Raw genomic sequence first — 20,907 nt, 5'->3', positions numbered from 1 at the left:
CACCTTCCTACTCACTCACCCTCCCATTCTGCCCTGTCAGCCCACCCAAGTGTCTGCTGCATGCAGGAGCCAGTGCTGTGATGGGGATGGCCTGGGTGGAGAAGGCCTTGGCCACGTCCTCCTGGAGCCAGCATGTGGCCAGGGAGACAGCCCATGGCCCCAGTCCAGGCCAAGAGTCAGGCAGTGGGCGAGCCCAGAGTCAGCTCCCGGAGCCCCTGCCGCGGGCCTGCCTCCCGTGATGACCACAGGGACTGAGAGGGTCAAGGGCCTCCAAGGAAAGCCAGTGAAGTTCTCTGGCAGGTGGAGGTGGTGGAAGGGCAGCTTGCGGGAGGGTGCCGGGCTGGAGGGGACTGACGCCTTCATGGGTGTGGAAGGCAGGAAGGTTCTAGAGGGCAGAGGAGAATCGATCCCTGGGTGTCCTCGAAGGCCTGGCTAAGGAAGTTGGGGGTTTCCACCACCCCGAGCGTGTCTGGCTTGCTCATGCCCCACTTGCCTTGCGCATGCTCTTCCCTTCGTCTGAAATGCCCTTTCTCCAGTGTCTGCCTGGGGAACTCCTGTTCATCTCTCAAGATCAGTGCAGGACTGCCTTCTCAGGGGGGCAAAAGGGAACAGAGGTGCCAGTTGCCATGCCAGTCGTCTCCACCTGTGTCCTCGTATTGACTCCTCTCTGCAGTCTAGCCAGGGCTGAAGTGGTCGGGGAGGGGGCTGTCTCCATTTTGCAGATGAGGAAACTGAGGCTCAGCGATGTGAAGGCCCTTGTCCAAGGTCACACAGCTACCAAGTAGCAAAGCCAGGATTGGAACCGAAGCAGCAACTTTCTGCCCTCCTCAAGCTGCTCTCGGTGGGGGGTGGGGGGGGCCCTCTCCCGGCTCCCCCTCCCCCCTTGCATGGCAGAGTCCTGGTGCGAAGCTACAGTTTCCTTATTGTCACCAGCTGTTTGTTTCTGCTTCCCCCCTAAAGTGGGAGCTGCTGGAGGGCGGCTCTCTGGTGCACCTCACTTCTGGGTCCCCATAGCACCTGTAACTCAGCACAGTGGCGGGTGCCCAGCAGGTGATGGTGAACAGGATGAATGAACAGCAGTGACAACGTCACGGTTTCTTGTGCTCTCTATGTGAGCTGGGCCCTGTGCTGAGTGCTTAAAGTCGCATTATTTTATTTACGCATCACCATAGCCTCGAGAAATGGGAAGTCTTACTTGCACCATTTTACAGATGAGGAAACTGAGGCCCAGAGAGGTGAAATAACTTACCCAAGGTCACATGGCTAGTGTGGCAGAGCTGGAAGACTAGGCTGGCCCTCCGACCCATGGTCCTTTCAGGAAGGCTCAGTGGAGGTGCAGCAGAGGCCACAGGAGGGAGAGGCCTGTGCAGGGGAGGGGTGTCAGCAGGATGGCTCTGAAGTCCTGGTGGAGTCTCTACCAAGTGTCTCAGACTGGGGTGACAGCTGGGGCAAAGCTGTGGAGGCAGGAAGGGCTCGGAGAACTTTGGTTCTTCCTTTTTCACTTGGAGTCAGAGAGCAGCCCCATGCTTGCCTTTTTCCAGCCCTTTCCCTCCACTCTTCTTGCCTTCCAGGGAGGGTGGGCTGGGGGAGGTTTGGCCAGGAGGCTGGGGCTGCCAGGAGGCCTGGAAGTGATGGAATCTCATTCAGGCAAGACCCTGGGGTAGCTAATTGGGAGATGGGGGTGGGTGGATTGGGAGCCCCTCCTCAAATCACAATGTTCCAATGCTCCTTCGCTTAGACGTCGGAGTTGGTGGCTGAGCGTGGTGGCTCACGCCTGTAATCCCAGCACTTTGGGAGGCTGAGGCAGGAGGATCGCTTGAACCCAGAAGTTTGAGACCAGCCTGAGAAACATAGGGAGACCTGGCCTCTACAAAATATAAAAATAAATTAGCTAGGTGTGGTGGCGTGTGTCAGTGGTCCCAGCTACTCAGGAGGCTGAGGTGGGAGGATTGCTTGAGCCAGGAGTTGAAGGCTGCAGTGAGCCACGATCGTGCTACTGCACTCCAGCCTGGGTGACAGAGCAAGACTCTGTCTCAAAAAAAAAAAAAAAGAAGTGAAGGAGGGAGGTGTAGGTGGGGGGCTAATGGTATTAGTAGAAGAGGAGAGGGAAAGGGATTTGGGGGGCGGGGCTTTATAGGAGATGGGCCACCTGAATTTAAGGTGTTCGAGTCTCACACCTCACCCCGGGGACCCGCCTGCCTGCATGTCCTTCCGCCATCAGTGCTTAGGGCCTATTACTGTGTAGTGCCTCCCCTACCCTTTAAGAGTGGGGGGTTTTCTGAATCTAGCATGGGGCCCAGGCACGTGTGGGGGCTGGGCTGGCTGTCAGGGCAGTAGAGAGCTAGAGGAGGAACCCGTCTGCGGATGGGGTCTGGCCAAGTGGGGGTCCTTGCAGTAGCAGACCCAGAGATCCCCCGTCATGGATCTTGGTGCCACATGGCGCTGGGTCCTGGTATTCTGGGTATTGTGTGGTCCTGGGCATGAGGAACCCTCTGGGGCAGAGGTCTGACTGCCTCAAGCTCCCTCATCTGACATCTGAGTCTCAGGAGTCAGGGCCCCTCTGGGTCTGACTCTGGGTTGCTCCCTGAACTGCCCCTTCCTCCCACCCAAATTCCAGGAGCTTCTTTTGGGAGTTTTCTGGCAGGTGCTTCTGGGCAACAGCGTCTCAGCTGGCCTCTGCCTCCTTGCCGCGGGCATGGCGGCAGGGGGCACCTCAGGAGTCCAGAGCCTCGGGGCCCTGCCTTCATGCTCTCCTCCAGAGACCTGTGCTGGCTTCACCCCTGCCTCGCTCCTCCCTCACCCCACAGACCATGTGCCCCAGGTCTTGGGGCTTGGCAACTTGACCTCCTGGCCACTGCCCGCCCGGCCAGCCTCAGCTGCGGTGCACCAGCTCAGCGGCCATCCCCAGAGTGCCCTCCCAACCAGTCCCAGCAGCCCAAGGGAGCGAATGTCAGTGCCCACGCTGGCACATGTCCCAGGCTCCAAAGCTGCTGTGCCCCTGAGCCACACGCCACCCTGGCTGGCCCCAGGGATTAGGGCCCCAAAAGAGGATCCTGAGGCTCAGAGAGGTGAAGTCAGTTGCTTGAGGTCACACAGCTGGTGACCAGCAGTTGTGAAAAATCGTGGCTCTGGGACTCTTGGCCCCTCTTCTAGCCATGGGTGGGAAGGCTTCCCTTCCTTCCCTGCTTGCTGCCCACCTGATGAGGACCAGGCCCGGGGAAAGGTGCTGGATGCAGTAGAACTCCTCTCCCTGATGGCTTGATGCTGCTATGACTGGTGACCGCAGCCACCGGAGGCAGGTTTGAGCCTCCCAAGCCCTTGACAGGGGAAGCTGGGGATTGATCCCTCCATTTCACAGGTGGGCAAACTGAGGCTCACATGATCATCACGGTCATTATCTCTGTTTACTCTGAGCCCAGCATGACGCTCACTGTTTACACACTTTGCCTGCAAGGGAAATTCTGTGAATGTTGTCTGCTTTTTACATATGAGGAAACTAAGACTCAGAGAGGGCAGGGTACTCGCCCAAGGTCACACAGCAAATCCTTGTTGGAGACTAGGACTGTGCTGCTTTGGTTTTTAAAAACGTTTTGAAGAGTAGGAAGGGGCACTGTGGAAATACTGATTTAGTTGTTTTTATTTTTATTTTTTAGCTAAATCCAGATCTAACAGCTGATGCATGTTGTGCTGGGCTCTGATCTGGCTTTTTTTTTTTTTTTTTTTTGAGAGCGAGTCTTGCTCTGTGGCGCAGGCTGGAGTGCAGTGGTGTGATCTTGGCTCACTGCAATCTCTGCCTCCTGGGTTCAAGTGATTCTCCTGCCTCAGCTTCCCAGCTTCCCAGCTTCCCAAGTAGCTGAGATTACAGGCATGCACCACCATGCCCGGCTAATTTTTATATTTTTATTAGAGACGGGGTTTCGCCATGTTGCTGGGCTGGTCTTAAACTCCTGACCTCAAGAGATCCATCCACCTTGGCCTCCCAAAGTGTTGGGATTACAGGCGTGAGCCACCGTGCACTGTCTGTTCTGGCATTTTATATCGTGGGAGGGAGACATGGCTAACCCTGCAGATGAGGAAACTGAGACTGGTGAGTGTGGTGTGGAGGGGCCAAGGTCAGACAGCCAGCAAGTGGTGAGCTGGGATGGTGTCTAGGGCAGTCCAGCACTGGAGCCCATTCCCTCAGACCCCTCTAAATCAGGGGCCAGGCTGAGACTGGACCTTGGGTCCTTCAGTAAAATTGGAGTGCATCTCATCTCTCTTCCTGCCCCTTGTGAAATGAAACCCCCAGACTGGACCATGAAACCCCAGACTCACAGGTGGGCTGACTCTGGGGAGCCGGGAGCCCTGCTCGCTGAAATCTGGGTAGCATCAGCTGCACTCCTCTCGCTCTTGGGCCCTGCTTGGCTGGCCTCCGAGCACAGGCCTCCTGCCAGCCTTCCACTCTGAGTGGGTGGCTGGAGGCTCCCCAGAGGCTGGCCAGCCTGCGTACTGCAGCTTTGTCAGACGGCCTCAATTTTTAGCGTCTGGCCTTAGACCTTGGCCCCTTCCCGCTGTGGCCTGTCCTCTGCCCCCGCCCTGCAGCCTCCTCTTTCATCTGCCACTGGCTTTCCCAAAGGTCTCAGCCTCTCTGTGGCCTGGGGAGGCCCTACTGTGCCTGGCTGTGGACAGTCAGGGGCCCTGCTTTTCACTCTTGCTCTGCCATCGATTGACCATGTGGCTTTGGGCAAATAACTGGCCTGTCTGTGTCTCATTTTCCCCCACTGGTAAATGGAGGCTTTGAACTGAAAGATCTCAGAGAACCGTTTTCTGTGATTTGAGTCCTTGCTTTGTAGCTTTGGGCAAGTCCCTGCACCCCTCTGTCCCTCAGTTTCCCCAACTCTCTAAAGAAAGTGCTGGCCGGGCGCGGTGGATCATGCCTGTAATCCCAGCGCTTTAGGAGGCTGAGGTAGGCAGATCACTTGAGGTCAGAAGTTCGAGACCAGCCTGGCCAACATGGTAAAACCCCGTCTCTACTAAAAATACAAAAATTAGCTGGGCATGGTGGCGCTTGCCTGTAATCCCAACTACTCAGGAGGCTGAGGCAGGAGAATCGCTTGAACCCGGGAGGTGAAGTTTGCAGTGAGCCAAGATCGCGCTGTTGCACTCTAGCCTGGGTGATAAGAGCGAGACTCCATCTCAAAAAAATCAATAAATAAAGTGCTGGGCTGCTCTGGCCTGGGTGCTGTGTGTCCCTGCGCTGATCCCTTGACATTTCTGAGCCAGTTTCTTCATCTAGGTCCTGGGGCCCTGCCATCCTCCCTTGCAGGGTGGCCTTGAGGGTCAGTGGGAGAGACAAGTGTGGACACCCCGGGTGGGTGTACAACAAGGAGATGGGTGGGGATTTGGGGCATCCAAAGGCTTCTTTCCTTGAGTTGGGTCTTGCCCCCTTACTCCAGGGCCCTCCCTCCAGTGACCCCACAAGGCTTGCCCCCCTGCCCGAGTGTGTGTGTAGCCATCACAGAGCCAAGACAGGCCACACATCCCCAGTCACACCCCCTGGCCTCACTCCATCAGGAGGGGACACAACACCCTCTGGCTCACTTCGAGCCATCTGGCCGAACCCCAGGGTCTCAGGTGCTCACCTGTCCTCCGACAGGTCCCTGGAGGGCTGGCTCCCCAAGCCCTGCTCCCTCCTGGCCTCAGCTTCTCCATCTTCTATATGGGCTGAAGAATATGGCCAAGGGCAGCTCAGAAGAAGTGGGAGCCAGGGATCCAGGTTCATGTTCAGATTGTGTGACTGTAGGCAAGGGCCTTTCTCTCTCTGGGCCCTGGCTGTGGGTGGGGGCCACCCTGCCTGCCGTGTGTCTTCTCAGGGTCCTGGTGAAGTACAAAAGTGGCCTTGGATTGAGAAGAGCCCAGCAAGCTGTCAAGCCCTGCTGCACCCTGTAGGGGGCGCTCCTTCTATCTGGGAGTCAGGAGCCTGGGCCCAGCTGTGTGACCTTGAGCAAAGAGGCCTTTGCTTCTCTGGCCTCAGTCTTCCCAGCTGTAAATGGGAATGAGAGGGGGCTGGACCCTAGTTCCCAGGTCTCCCTGCCCATTGACCTCTCCTCACTCCCTGTGGACCCTGTCCCTGTCCCCTTGGTTGCTTTGGATGTGAGGCCTCTGTGGCTGCCCCCTCGTCCCGTGTCCCCAGCACCGCCTGGCTCTCCCGCTCTCTCCCCTGCTCTTTCTGCCACTCTCCGCCTCTCACCACCCCCATCTCTGCCTCTTCTCTCCTGTTGGGCTCTCGCTCTCTCCTCCCTCCTCTGTGTCTCTGGACCCCCGCTCCAGCCAGACCTGGTTCACATTCAGATGGCTGCAAAGGTACTTCCACCCCTCCCCGCTCCCGCCCAGGCCCAGGGGACCCGACCACGCCGGGAGCTCCTCCTGCCCCATCCCCATCACACCCCCCACTCCTTCTCCTCACTTTCGCATAGAAGTGCCCTGGGCATTGGGGATCTGCCACCTCACCCCCTCTGACAGGGCTCACTGTGTGACTTTGGGCAAGTCCCAGCCCCCTCTGGCCTCAGTTTCCCCCTGCAGATGGGTAGGCTGGAGGAGGGGGCCTGTAGTTTTCAGCCGAGGAGCCCTTTAGGTGTGACCCGTGATTTGGGACAGAGGCAAGCCTTGCTCTAGTTTGCAGGGTTGGGGCCTGGATGGTCACTGGGTCCCAGAAGGGCCCCTGCTTGCCTCCACCCAGGTCTCACCAGCTCCCAGGAGCGGGCTTCCGAATCTCAGAGCATGGGGACACTTTGTAGGTCTCACTTGACTTTCTCTCAGGCAGGAATCTCTTCTATTACAACCTTACTTGCCCGCAGAGACAGGGGGCTCCCTCCCTCCCTCCCAGGGCAGCTCTCGGCATCTTGAGATGTCTTGGTACATCTGAAAGGAAATGAATTTCTTCCTGTCCCGGGACTCCTCCCCTATGGATTTGAGCCTCAGATGACCAAGGCCAGTCCTGCCCTGGTCCAAGACAAAGTCCATCTGATCCAGCTTTGGCAAAAAGGCGTCTGGGCCAGGGAGGGGAGGAGTTCCAGGTCAGCTGGACCTGGCATGCTGCGGGGACTCACGCTGGCCCCACCACCTCCCTGGGCCTCCCTCAGCCACTAGAGCCCTGAGCACAGCACCTAGGAGGATGGTGGGCACCGGGCTTGTGGCTGACGGCTCCCTTCTCCTTTCCTCCCTCCTTCTGTCCCTGCTTAGAGAGGGAGACTGGTGGCTGGCCCACTCGCTCAGCACGGGACAGACAGGCTACATCCCCAGCAACTACGTGGCGCCCTCCGACTCCATCCAGGCCGAGGAGTGAGTACCGTCTCTGGCTGCCTCTACCCGTCGTCCCTGGACACTGCCGGTGCAGAGCGCCTCTCCTGGGCTGGGGTGGGAGGTCTGGCTGCCCAGCGCCCCAGCCATATCCAGGGAGAAGCACTGTGAGTGGGCAGAAGCCCGGATAGTCAGCACCATCCTCCGTCCTCCCACCCCCAGGTGGTATTTTGGCAAGATCACCAGACGGGAGTCCGAGCGGTTACTGCTCAACGCGGAGAACCCGAGAGGGACCTTCCTCGTGCGAGAAAGTGAGACCACGAAAGGTACGAGCACTCTTGCTGGCCAATGGATACTGAGTCTTCTGTGAGTGGTTTGAGCTGGGTGTTGTGGATTGAGCAGGAGTTTGGTTTGCGGAGTAGGGAGGGAAGAGCCTTCCGGGTGCAGGTAATGGCAGGATCAAAGTCAGGGAGGTGCATTTGAGGAACGCTGAGTAACCCGCGGTGGCCAGATGTCCAGAGAAGGATGAGGCTTAGTTTCTCTGGCCTCAGTTTTCTCAGATGAAAGATGGACATAGGTTGTCTGGAGGTCTGAGTGTCACACAGTAACAGGCTTGTTCCCAGGGTAGGTGCTGCTACAATGAGCCCTGCTTCTTCCCCCTCCCCAGGGGTCCCTGGGCTGCACTGGATGCTGGAGCCTGGCTTTGCCCTCCCCCGACCACAGTCCTGGTCCCTGCCCCTCTCCTGTCCCTCCCCCGAGCCAGAGAATGAAGACCATCCCCTTCCTCTCCAGCCCCTCTGAAAGTGGGTTGCAGGCTGCCGTCACCATGGCAACCAAGCTGGGCTGCTTCCTGTGGGCCTGGGGCTCAGCGGGAGATGGGGATCAGAGCATCCATGTCGAGCTGTGCATTTACGAGCATTCGTGCAGCCATGTGCGGGTGTGCACGCTGTGTGTACGTCTGGGTGTGTGTGTGTGTGTGCGTGTAGGATGGAATTGTCTGTGTGTCGCTGTGTGGGAATGGACTGTTGTGGTTTGTCTGGTGCCTGAGGGCCTGGGGAGCGTGTACTTGTGTGAGCGTGTGGCCACTGGGCACGGGCATGCCTGTGTGTGTATGCACATGTGGCCGGGGTTGGCTTCAGCCTCAGGCCTGTGGCTTCTTCATGCACCAGCCCGGGCCATCAGTAGAAAATCATGGTTGCCTAAGGCAGGCTTTGAGTCCTCGATGTGGGTTTGAGCCCCAGCCCTGTCCCTGGTTTGCTGGGTAACCCCAGCCTGGCCACTTCCCTCTCTGGACCTCTTTTCTGTACGCTGGGATTGTAATCTCCCCCTGAAGATCGCAGAGGGGGAGGTCTGTGGGCTAGGAGGGCTGGGCTTATCCCATGCCTGTGCACCGCCTGGCCAGGCTCCTGAGAAGGCCCGTCCCTGGCCGCTGGAGCCTCTGCCCCTGCCTCCGGGGCTCAGCCTTGTTCCCTGATGCCATTTGGGCGTCTCTTGGCCTCTGGTCCTACCCAGGCCTGCTGGCTGGGAGGAAACTTTTCCAGCCAAAAGCTTTTCTATGCTCAAGGGAAAGAGGGGAGGCACCAGGTCTGGCCCCGTTTGACCCAGGCAGCCTTCAGGCCACACCCAGCCCGTGGTCTCCTGCCCATGACGGCCAAAGCCTCTGCCAACCACCCCCTCCCGCCTGAGCCTGGGCCTGTCTTCAGAAAGGAGGTTGGGGGGACATGGACAGTGCCCCCGCGAGCTGACCCAGAGAGGGAAAGCAGTTAGGCCAGAGCCACACAGCTACAGGGAGCCACTCACGGGCTCCCAGCAAACAGTTATTGAGTGCCCAGTGTGTGCCGGGCCCTTCTATGTGTGGTTGCATGGAATCTCCCCAGCAGCCCTGGGAGCACCCGTATTGTGCAGAGGAGGAAACTGAGGCCCAGAGAGGGCCAGCAACCCCTCCAAGTCTCAAAGCTAGGATGCGCACCTGGGATATGGAGGTCTTGCTGGGGCCAAGGATGCATGGCAGGACGTTCTAATCAAGTGTCTCTTGGGTCCCTTGGCCCTGTCTCTGTGGCTGCCCCGGGGCTGGCTGCTGAGAGACAGGGTGGGCTTGGGGCCCCGCCTGGGCCTCTGTTCCCTCCAATGTCAGGCAGGCACAGAACGGCATCCAGAGCAGCCGCCTGCGGGGGAGAGGGCGTGGCGGTCACGGCTCCCCTCGGTGCCCCGCAGGTGCCTACTGCCTCTCAGTGTCGGACTTCGACAACGCCAAGGGCCTCAACGTGAAGCACTACAAGATCCGCAAGCTGGACAGCGGCGGCTTCTACATCACCTCCCGCACCCAGTTCAACAGCCTGCAGCAGCTGGTGGCCTACTACTCCAGTGAGCCAGCCTCGGAGGGCGGGCGGGCAGAGCCTCAGCTGCAGACCCTGGGGAGGGGCCTTGGAGCCTAGAAGGGTGGGGGCTTCTGTTATCCTGCTCCCCTCCCCACTTTCTCCCTCCCCGTTCCCTTCCTCTCTCCTCCCTTTTCCCTCCTTTCCTTGTCTCCTTCTTCTTCCTCTTCTTTCCCCCAGCCCCCCTCCTCCCTGTCCCCCTCTCTCCCCGCTCCACGCATCATCCCACTCCCCGTCTTTCTCTGCAGCTGGCTGGTATGGAGGGGGCTGCCCTGAGGAGCCCCAGAGTAAGCTGGAAGGGAGGGGACGGAGGCTGGTGTCGTTTGTCTCTGTAGCCCTAGGACCGGTCTGAACCGGTTGCTGGGAGAAGAGGAGGGGGCGGCCAGATCGATTGCAGCAAAGAGGGAAGAGAGCGGCAGAGGGAGCTCGAGGGGCTTGCGTGCTGGGTGAGGGCTCGGGCGTGGGCGCAGTGCTGTAGCCCACCCACCTGGGCATCCGGAGCTGACTGCAGTGTCACGGGCCTGCGGGTGCCTGTGTGCCTGTGTGTCTGTGGCACGCATGGCCTCTGTGCACAGGTGTTGGTCCACTCCCCACCCCGAGCCTCCTCCTCCTCTCACCTTGGCCTCCTGACTTCCTCTGGGATCACCCACCACTCTCTGTCTCTTCGGCCACCACTGTGTGGCTCATTCTGAACCCCGTTCCCTCAGATCAGAACTCTCCAGGGGCTGTCTTGGAATCTTGGGATAAAGACCCCCACCGGCCCCCGAGTGGTCTAATCCCGACTGCCTACCCACCTCCGCCTGGTGCCACCCTTCCCCACCCGCTCCCTGCGCCCCTTTGGCCTCCGCTTCTCCAGCCCTGCAGCTGTTCTTTCCTCAGAGCCTTTGCTCTGGCTGTGCCCCTGCCTGGAGGGCTCTTCCCTACTTAACCCCTCACCCTCCTGCACATCCAAGCTCGGTTGCTGCTTCCTCCAGGAAGCCCCCCAGGACCCTCCTGCTGTTGCGCGAACAGCTCTCCAGTCACATTCACATCTGTGGTCCTGGGAGGTGATTAGGGAAGTGGGGCTCCTCCCTGGACTCTGAGTTCCTGAGGGCAGGTTCCCTGGACTTGTTCCCTCCCCGCAGGGTCCCTGGCAACCCCTACTGTCTGCTGAATGACTGACTGAATGACTGACTCAGCAGATGCATAAAGCACTGTGGGCCTGTGTGGGGGTGGGGCTGTGTGCACACAGATGTAGATGCCTGGCTTTGAGGGCGCCCTGCGTGTCCCCAGAAATCTGCGTGCATCTGGCATGTAGGGCGACACACACTGAGGGGCAGGGAGGCCCCAGGGCAGAAGCCCCATCTAACTGCTCCTCCTGCCTCCTCCTCAGAACACGCCGATGGCCTGTGCCACCGCCTCACCACCGTATGCCCCACATCCAAGCCGCAGACGCAGGGCCTGGCCAAGGATGCCTGGGAGATCCCTCGGGAGTCGCTGCGGCTGGAGGTCAAGCTGGGCCAGGGCTGCTTTGGCGAGGTGTGGATGGGTAAGGCCTGGCCCCTGCCCTCGGGAGAGGCATCCACCCCCACTCCGTGTGGCAGCTCTAGGCTCCCTTGGTCCCTTTGCCTTTAGCTGCCTCTGCTGGATGATGGGGCCCTGTTGTAAATCTGGAGCTCCCCAGTGGTGGCTGGCACTGAGTTGGGATGTGGCCACCCAAGTGCTGTGCCTCGGACCGTGCAAACCATAGCACTTGATTCCAAGATGCGCACAGGGCTGGGCATTGCACAGACCTGCTGTGTAGGCTGAGCCTGGTGGCCTCACTCGGATCCTCAGTCTTCCCGACTGTGAATGGGGCTAGTGACAGTGGGACCTATGGGAGGTTGTGAGACCCTGACCCAGTGCGTGGCCACACACTAGCTGTTTGCCATGGAGAGAGAAGCCCGGCTCACGGGAGGGAGTGCTGAAAAGCTTAGGTCTGTCATGGTCTGGGCCTGTTAGCGATTTCCTGTCTAACCCTGGAGAAACAGCAACGCATGAGCACTGTGCAGTCCTGACAAATCCCAGGCCCCTCTTCCACTGGCTGCTTTCTGCTCACATGGAGGGACCGGAGGCCAGGGTGGAGGAGAGATGGCAGTTGTAAGCCCGTAAGCCCATGGTGCTAGCGGGGATCACGGTGCGGTTTTCAAGGTGGTTTCATTGGAGCTGCATCTCCGCTCAGTCCCTCTGCCTCCACGTTCCGCCCTCCAGAGGGCTGATGGAGGAGAGCAGAGGGGCCTCCTGGGTGGAAGGCACTGCAGGGACAGAGGCCTGGAGGCTGGAGGTCAGGCCGTCCGGGAAGGGGAGGCGTGGGCTTTGAGCTGGTGAGAGGGGAGAGGGGTGAGAAGCCAGGGTGTGGGCACAGCCACAAAGTGAGGACTTGAGCCAAACCTGGGTGAATGCACAGCGTCAGCCATTCTGGTGGCTGCAAAACTCATTTCTGGCTTGGGTGAGAGGTGCTGTCCCTGGGAAGGGCCTCACTTCCTCCCTGGGTGCTCCACGTTGACTCATGAAGTGCCACATGCAGATGGCCTGAGCCAGGAGGGCCACAGAGATGGGCCTGAGCCCCAACCCTCAGACGGAGGCCCAGCGACTGGGAGGAACGGGCCCAAGGTCACACATCAAAGGAAGCTCGAGGCCCGCTGGGACAAGAACCTGGATTAAACATGCTGGTCTAGAATGCAGCTTCCCCCAGAGCCCCACAGTTAGAAAAGTAGATAGTAGTGAAATGATAACCACATTACTTACTGAGTCCTCACAGTGGGGCTGGCCCAGTGGTTAAAATCTCATTCAATCCTCAAACAGCTCCACGGGTAGGCACTATGGATCCCCATTTTCCAGATGAGATAACTGAGGCTTAGAGAGGGGAACTGACTCTCCCATGGTCTCTCTGCTGGCAGGAGGTGGAGGTGGGAGTCAGGCTCTGGCCAGCCTGACCCCCAAGCCCTCATGCTTAGGACAGTGTCTCATTTTGGGGGGCGGGTGGGCTCCAGAGGTGACCTCTTGTTCTGGCAGCAGCCTCAGAAACCCCTGGGCCAGCTCCACATCACCCCCGGCCTCCACCAGTACACATTGCATTTGCTAACACATGAGGCACGTTCAAAGTCCTGCCCAGAGGGAACATGACCAACCCAGAAGTGACACCGGTTGAGTTAGAACGTTGGTCCCCTGTCTGTCCAGGCTAATAAGCTGCTTTTTAGGACTTTTTTTTTTTTAGACAGTATCTCACTCTGTCACATAGGCTGGAGTGCAGTGGCGCGGTTTCGGCTCACTGCAACCTCCGCCTCCCAGGCTCAAGCCATTCTCCTGCCGCAGCCTCCCGAGTACCCAGTATTACAGGCACGCACCACTACCACCCAGCTAATTTTTGTATTTTTAGTGGAGACAGTGTTTCACCATGTTGGCCAGGCTGGTCTTGAACTCCTGACCTCAAATGATCCACCCGCCTCGGCCCGCTAAAGTGCTGGGATTACAGGCGTGAACCACCACGCCCAGCCCGGACATTCTTAATAGTCACAGTCCCGACAACAGCTACTGGCTCTTGAGCATTTAATCCTAGTAACAATGCCATGAGGAGCACCCTGTCATTGTACCCATTTTACAGATGGGGAGACTGAGGCTCAGAAAGGGCCCAGGCTTTGACTGGGTTTTTTTACATGGCTGTGGAGGCCACAGCTGACACTGGTGCCCAGGCAGGCAGATCCTGGATCCCTGTGCAGTAGGAGTTGGGGGGCTCCACTGAGTCAGCCTGCATCCCTCTTCAACAGGGACCTGGAATGGCACCACCAGGGTGGCCATCAAAACCCTGAAGCCTGGCACGATGTCTCCAGAGGCCTTCCTGCAGGAGGCCCAAGTCATGAAGAAGCTGAGGCATGAGAAGCTGGTGCAGTTGTATGCTGTGGTTTCGGAGGAGCCCATTTACATCGTCACGGAGTACATGAGCAAGGGTGAGGCCTGGGCGGCCGGGGCAGAGGGCAGGGGCACTCCGGACAGGGCAGGGGGCATGAGCCTCATGTCCTCTCATGTCTAGAATGGGCACCTTCAAAGGTGGAATGCCGTAGAGCCAAATTCTCTGTTGCCAGGGCCAGAGTGCAGTGGTACAATCATAGCTCACTTCAGCCTCAACCTTCCAGGCTCAAGCAGTTCTCCCACCTCAGCCCCCCAAGTAGCTGGGACCACAGGTGTGTGTCACCAGGCCCAGCTAATTTTTTATTTTTTGTAGAGATGGGACCCTGTGTTGCCTAGGCTGGTCTCGAACTCTTGGGCTCAAGCAATCCTCCCACCTCCACCTCCCAAAGTGCTGAGATTACAGGTGCGAGCCACAGTAATTTTTAAACTAATTAGTTATTTTTCAAAATTCCACTTTTTGGAGGTAGAGTTTACATATGATAAAATACACCCCTTTTAAGTGTTCAGTTCAGTGGGTTTTAACAAGTGGATTTACTGTGTACCCCTAACCATAATGAAGATATGTAACACCTCCATCACCCAGAAAGTTCCTCGTGCCCTTTGCAGACAGTACCCTCCAGCCCCAAACCCAAGCACCCACTGATTTGCTTTCTGTCATTATAAATTTGTTTTGTTTATTCTAGAATTTCATACGTGGAATCTTTTACATCTGGGATGCATCCTTTTTTACTTTTTACATTTAAATTTTTTATTTTTTGAGATGAGGTCTTGCTATATTGCCCAGGCTGGAGTGCAGTGGTGTGATCATAGCTCACTGCAGCCTTGACCTCCCAGGCTCCATTGATCTTCTCATCTCAGCCTCTCAAGTAGCTGGGACTACAGGTGCACAACATCCTGCCCAGCTACTTTTTTTTTTTTGTATTTTTTGTACAGAGAGAGTCTTACTGTGTAGCTCAGGCTGGCCTCAAACTACTGGGCTCAAGCGATCTTCCCGCCTCGGCCTCCCACAGTGCTGGGATTGTAGGCAGGAGCCACTGCTCCCGGCCTGAGATGCATCCCTGTTGCGTCTCCCAGCAGTTTGTTCCTGTTGTCGCTGAGCGGGACTCCGCTGTCTGCATTAGCACAGTTTACCTGTTCACCTGGAGGTGGACTTCTGGTTGTTTCCCATCCTCCTTGCCTTTTGAGTGACAAGCACTGAGTGAGACTTTATTCAGAGATGAGTTTACATAAAATCTGCTGTGCTGGTTAAAGCAAGGCCAGCCGCCTGGGAGGACGGGTTTTGGGAATCACTGCATCCTGGCAGAGGGACAGGGCAGGAGCTGGAGCTGGGTCTCTCTCTGCCCAGGGAGTTTGCTGGACTTTCTCAAGGGGGAGACGGGCAAGTACCTGCGGCTGCCTCAGCTGGTGGACATGGCTGCTCAGGTAAGTCAGCCCCTCCCGCCTCCCCACACCCTTGGTCCTCAAGCACCCAGACCCATCTGGTGCAGCCAGTTCTGGCCTCTTGAGTGCCCCCTCCAAGAAGCCTGCCTTGATTGCCTCCACACTCATTGACTTGCCGCACGTATTTATCAGGTCTGCCTACAGGTGCCCTGAGTGGTGATTCTGGGCAGCAGAAAGCCCTTACCTGGGCATCAGGGGTCACTGACTTACTGTGGGACCTCGGGCCTCAGTTGTCGTCTCTATAAAGGTCATTTAGTCGCTTAGCAGACGTGTTCATGCTTGCTGTAGGCAGTGCTCAACAAGCTTTTTTTTTTTTTTTTTTTTTTCATTTAATCCTCATCACGACCAGGAGTGACGAGGATTGGCTGTTAGTCCCATTGGACAGATGAGAAAACTGAGGCTCAGAGAGGGGACTTGGGCAGCAGGCAGGACCTGGCACTCATCTGTGTCTGGGTCTGCTGGGGCCTCTTTCCATGGTCACCTCGCTTTCCTGGCTGCATCTGATCTCGTGCCTCCCCTTTGACCTTTGCCCTCTGCCCTCTGCCCTGTGCCCTGTGCTCCCTACTCCCGCAGAGCACTGCTCCTGCTTTCGATGCCAGCATCATTTACTGTGAACTGACCTCACTTGCCTGAAGAAGTGTGGGGAGGGTGGGGAAGGAGTGGTTGGCTCTCCAGCCCCGGGGTGCTCTGTGGCCCTGGGAGGGCGTGGGTGGCACCTGAGCCAGGCTCCCACGGTTCCGCCTGCAGATCGCCTCGGGCATGGCGTACGTGGAGCGGATGAACTATGTCCACCGGGACCTTCGTGCAGCCAACATCCTGGTGGGAGAGAACCTGGTGTGCAAAGTGGCCGACTTCGGGCTGGCTCGGCTCATTGAAGACAATGAGTACACGGCGCGGCAAGGTGGGCAGGGGCTGTGTGGTATGTCGTGCTTGGCCTGGGACAGGTCACATCCCGCTCTGAGCCTCAGTTTTTTCCTCAGCTGTCATTCCTCATGGTGCTTATCTAGCAGAGTGGTCGTGACAGGAGGTCAGAGCTGCCCTGACCTTTCTCGTTCCTGCAGGTGCCAAATTCCCCATCAAGTGGACGGCTCCGGAAGCTGCCCTCTATGGCCGCTTCACCATCAAGTCGGACGTGTGGTCCTTCGGGATACTGCTGACTGAGCTCACCACAAAGGGACGGGTGCCCTACCCTGGTAAGAAGGTCCTCATGGCCCGTCTCTGGTCCCTGAACCCCTCTGCCCTGGTGGCCTTGGGCAAGTCATGACTCCTGCTGGGCCTGTTTCCCCATCCGTAAAACAAAGAAGTTGAGCATCTGATGTTAGGCTCTCTCGATGGTCCGTGTTCTCAGCTTCGGGGACAGGACCTATCTATGGTCACACCCAACCTGTCCTAGGCAGGAAGTCCTCGCTGTCCTCCCCATCAGCTTCCCCCACCCCACTTTCCTCACCGGAGCCGGGCTCCCCATGCCTCGCTCTGCCCACAGGGATGGTGAACCGCGAGGTGCTGGACCAGGTGGAGCGGGGTTACCGGATGCCCTGCCCGCCGGAGTGTCCTGAGTCCCTGCACGACCTCATGTGCCAGTGCTGGCGGAAGGAGCCTGAGGAGCGGCCCACCTTTGAGTACCTGCAGGCCTTCCTGGAGGACTACTTCACGTCCACCGAGCCCCAGTACCAGCCCGGGGAGAACCTCTAGGCGCAGGCGGGCCCAGACCGGCTTCTCGGCTTGGATGCTGGGCTGGGTGGCCCCTGTCTCAGGGCTTGCCCCGCTCTGCCTGCCTGCTGTTGGTCCTCTCTCTGTGTGGCTGAATTGCCAGGGGCGAGGCCCTTCCTCTTTGGTGGCATGGAAGGGGCTTCTGGACCTAGGGTGGCCTGAGAGGGCGGTGGGTGTGCGAGACCAACACAGTGACTCTGTCCAGCTCCCACTGTAGCCGCACGCCTCTCGCCGCACTCCCTCCTGGAGCTCTGTGGGTCTCTGGAAGAGGAACCAGGAGAAGGGCTGGGGCCGGGGCTGAGGGTGCCCTTTTCCAGTCTCAGCCTACTCCACTCACTGAACTCCTTCCCCACTTCTGTGCCACCCCCGATCTACGTCGAGAGCTGGCCAAAGAGCCTTTCCAAAGAGGAGCGATGGGCCCCTGGCCCCGCCTGCCTGCTACCCTGCCCCTTGCCATCCGTTCTGGAAACGCCTATAGGTGGAGGCTGCCGAGACAGACCCTCTGCCGCTGCTCCCAGGCTGGGCAGCACGAGGCCTCGCCTGGCCTGATGATGGGTGGGTGGGATGAGTACCCCCTCAAACCCTGCCCTCCTTAGACCTGAGGGACCCTTTGAGATCATCACTTCCTTGCCCCCATTTCACCCATGGGGAGACAGTCGAGACAGGAGATGTGACATGCCCAAGGCCATGGAGCAGTTCAGAGTGGAGGCGGGCTTGGAACCCGGTGCTCCCTCTGTCATCCTCAGGAACCAGCAGTTCGTCGGAGGCATCATGGAAAGACTGGGACAGCCCAGGAGACAAGGGATCTGAGGATGCATTCGAGATGGCAGATTCCCACTGCCGCTGCCGGCTCAGCCCAGCTGTCGGGAACAGCATGGAGGCAGATGTGGGGCTGAGCTGGGAATCAGGGTAAAAGGTGCAGGTGTGGAGAGAGAGGCTTCAATCAGCTTGTGGGTGATTTTTGACCTTCAGAGCCAGCGGGCCATGAAAGGGAGTGAGCCCCTCGGCTCTGGAGGCAATCAAGCAGACATAGAAGAGCCAAGAGTCCAGGAGGCCCTGGTCCTGGCCTCCTTCCCCGTACTTTGTCCTGTGGCATTTCAATTCCTGGTCCTGTTCTCCTCCCCAAGTCGGCACCCTTTAACTCATGAGGAGGGAAAAGAGTGCCTAAACGGGGGTGAAAGAGGACGTGTTACCCACTGCCATGCACCAGGACTGGCTGTGTAACCTTGGGTGGCCTCTGCTGTCTCTCTGGGCTGCAGAATCTGCCCCACATGTGGCCATGGCCTCTGCAACTGCTCAGCTCCAGTCCAGGCCCTGTGGCAGGACATACATGGTGAGCCCAGCCCTGGGACATCAGGAGACTGGGCTCTGGCTCTGTTCAGCCTTAGGGTGTGTGGCGGATTCTCCCTGGGCCTCAGTGTGCCCATCTGTAAAGGGGCAGCTGACAGTTTGCGGCATCTTGCCAAGGGTCCCTGTGTGTGTGTATGTGTGTGCATGTGTGCGTGTCTCCATGTGTGTCCATATTTAACATGTAAAAATGTCCCCCCGCTCCGTCCCCCAAACATGTTGTACATTTCACCATGGCCCCCTCATCATAGCAATAACATTCCCACTGCCAGGGGTTCTTGAGCCAGCCAGGCCCTGCCAGTGGGGAAGGAGGCCGAGCAGTGCCTGCCTATGAAATTTCAACTTTTCCTTTCATATGTGTTCATTACCCAAGTCTTCTCCCGTCCATTCCAGTCAAATCTGGGCTCACTCACCCCAGCGAGCTCTCAAATCCCTCCCCAACTGCCTAAGGCCCTTTGTGTAAGGTGTCTTAATACTGTCCTTTTTTTTTTTTTTTTAACAGTGTTTTGTAGATTTCAGATGACTATGCAGAGGCCTGGGGGACCGCTGGCTCTGGGCCGGGCCGGGGGGTCTGAAATTCCAAGGCCCAGACTTAGGGGGGGGGTGGGGGTATCCAGAAATTGTTGTAAATACTTTGCATATTGTCTGATTAAACACAAACAGACCTCAGAATTTGATCAACAGTTTATTGAACATCTACTGTGTGCTGGAGAGCAAGATGGGGCAGAATGTGAGAACAAACTGCCCCTTGAGGGGTCTTTGGGCAGCACTAGTAGCTGGAGGGCTTCAGGCCAAGGCAGGGGTGATGACATCAGATTGGAGACAGCTATGGCAGAATGTGGCTGTGTGTGCACATCTGCACCTGTGTTAGGGGGTGAGCACCTGGGAGAAGGACAAGGCACATCACAGGACTTCCCCCAGCATGACAAGTTCAGGACTCAAATGTCCGTGGTGGATGGTAGCAGTGACACGGGGGAGTGGGTGGGGCTGTCAGGCCTGCCTAGAGGAGATCACAAATACACGACGAGAATACCGCTGTGTGTGCTCTTCATGTGTTTCCTAGGAATGCAGGGCAGGGGTGCTGGGTCGATCCACAAAAGTCCTGAAAACAAGAAAAATCCAAAGACCCTTCCCCTCCTCCCTCCTTCCCCACCACCAAAGCACATAGTCTTGAAATTTGGTTTGCAACCGTCTATATGAACACATTTATTTTACACAAATATACATCAGATCACGCACCTGCGCACCGGAGTCAACTCTGGCCACAACATTGCTTAATAACAAATTTCAAAAACTGGACATTTTTCTGTTCAGTATTATTTTCACAAGCCAAACACATCATAGTGTCCGGGTCAGGGTGGCATCTGGAGATCGCGGGGGGTAGGGGGCGTGTGAGTGTGCGTGTGTCTCCGGAGATGGGGGTCTGGATGTGAAGTTGTGGTAGGTGTTCTCTGCTTGCTGGTGGGAGTGTACCTGGATGCATGTGCCTTTGTGTTCATGGGAGTGTGTGCGTGGGCTCTGTTTGTTCGCAGACATGGTGCTTGGATGTTTGTGTGTGAGCACCTGTCTAGGTCTGTGAGCCTGAGCTCATGGAAATGCGTCCCGGATGTGTGTGCTTGGGCATTAACGCGACGAGGTGAGCGAGTCCGCTTGCTCTGGCTGTGTGTGCAGAATGTGTGTGTACTGCGTGAACACAGATCCAGGGGCTTCATGAGCCTGTGGGCTCCTGGAGTGTGTGGGCACCGAGGTGTGCAGCTGGGTTCACGTGGATGTGAGTGGGAACAGCATGTGTGCCCGTGGACCCGTGTGAGCTTGGGCTCGCACTCCCAGCGCTGGCCACTCCCGGCGGAACCCACGTGTGCCCGGGGGCGCGGGGCCACGTGCGAGCACAACGGGGACAAAGCGCTCGCCCGCGCTGCCGCGGCGGGTCTGGCGTGCGCATGCGCGGCGCGGCAGGGTCCAACCCCAACCCCGCGCGCCAGGACAGGCGGGACCCGCCACCGCGCGGCCTCTCTTCTTCCTTGTCCATCTGAGCCTTTCTCTCTCTTCCTCTCTCTTGTCTGTCAGTGCCTCTCCAGCCCTCTCTGGCCTTACATCAATTTCCTGTTTCTTCTTTTTTAATTTTTAAAAATTTCAGTAGCTTTTGGGGTTACAAGTGGTTTTTGGTTACATGGATAAATTATATAGGGGTGAATTTTGTAGTACACTCGTCAGCCGAGTAGAGTACGTTGTACCTAATATGTAGGTTTTTAAAATCCCACACCCCGCCTGCCTTGCTTTTTTCTTTCTTTCTCTTTCCTTTTCTTTTTCTTTATTTCCCTTTCCCCTCCCTCCCTCCCTTTTTTTGAGATGGAGTCTTGCTCTGTCCCCCAGGCTGGAGTGCAGTGACTCACTGCAACCTCCACCTCCTGGGCTCAAGCCATTCTCCTGCCTCAGCCTCCCGAGTAGCTGGAACCACAGCTGTGCGCCCTCATACCCCAGCTAATTTTTTTTTTTTAGGAGACAGGGTCTTGCTATGTTGCCCAGACTGGTCTTGAACTCCTGGGCTCAGGTGATCTGCCCCCTCAGGCTCCCAAAGTGTAGGGATTACAGGCGTGAGTCACTATGCCTGGCTGATTTTCCTTTTCTTTCTCTATGTGTCTCTCTGTCTCACTGTTGCTAATTTCTTTCTCTTTTCTTCTTTGCCTGGTTGCTGTCTCTCTTTCTCTAGTCCCCACCCTCCCTTTCTGCCTCTCAGATTTTTCTCCCCATCCACCTCTTCACATCTCTGACTGAAGATGTGAAGCGAGAGATTAATGCACAGACACACATGTACACAGGTGCACACGTG

The 20,907-nt window shown here is 57.6% G+C and overlaps 1 protein-coding gene and 1 long non-coding RNA gene across 6 annotated transcripts in view; one reads left to right on the top strand and one right to left on the bottom strand.

The window, feature by feature from the left end:
• The window catches only part of SRC (SRC proto-oncogene, non-receptor tyrosine kinase), a 77,568-nt gene extending 58,614 nt beyond the window's left edge, over positions 1 to 18,954 (top strand). For 3 of the 5 annotated variants that reach the window (XM_058433010.1, XM_032142419.2, XM_032142417.2), the window contains 10 exons: positions 6,310 to 6,342; positions 7,222 to 7,320; positions 7,501 to 7,604; positions 9,493 to 9,642; positions 11,026 to 11,181; positions 13,439 to 13,618; positions 14,926 to 15,002; positions 15,768 to 15,921; positions 16,082 to 16,213; positions 16,504 to 18,954. In XM_058433010.1, the coding sequence (XP_058288993.1) occupies positions 6,310 to 6,342; positions 7,222 to 7,320; positions 7,501 to 7,604; positions 9,493 to 9,642; positions 11,026 to 11,181; positions 13,439 to 13,618; positions 14,926 to 15,002; positions 15,768 to 15,921; positions 16,082 to 16,213; positions 16,504 to 16,712 (1,294 nt within the window). In that variant the 3' untranslated portion in view covers positions 16,713 to 18,954. The remainder of the gene's footprint in view (positions 1 to 6,309; positions 6,343 to 7,221; positions 7,321 to 7,500; positions 7,605 to 9,492; positions 9,643 to 11,025; positions 11,182 to 13,438; positions 13,619 to 14,925; positions 15,003 to 15,767; positions 15,922 to 16,081; positions 16,214 to 16,503) is intronic. The other 2 variants (XM_032142420.2, XM_032142421.2) reach the window with 2 other exon arrangements.
• LOC131382213 (uncharacterized) overlaps positions 18,839 to 20,907 on the bottom strand; it is a 12,999-nt gene continuing 10,930 nt past the window's right edge. Inside the window, exon 5 of the long non-coding RNA XR_009211485.1 lies at positions 18,839 to 19,179. This is a non-coding gene — a long non-coding RNA (uncharacterized LOC131382213). The remainder of the gene's footprint in view (positions 19,180 to 20,907) is intronic.

The sequence above is a fragment of the Hylobates moloch genome, unplaced genomic scaffold (genome assembly GCF_009828535.3).
Source record: "Hylobates moloch isolate HMO894 unplaced genomic scaffold, HMol_V3 SCAFFOLD_21, whole genome shotgun sequence".
Lineage (NCBI taxonomy): Eukaryota > Metazoa > Chordata > Mammalia > Primates > Hylobatidae > Hylobates > Hylobates moloch.
This window is presented reverse-complemented; position numbering and strand designations above follow the sequence as displayed.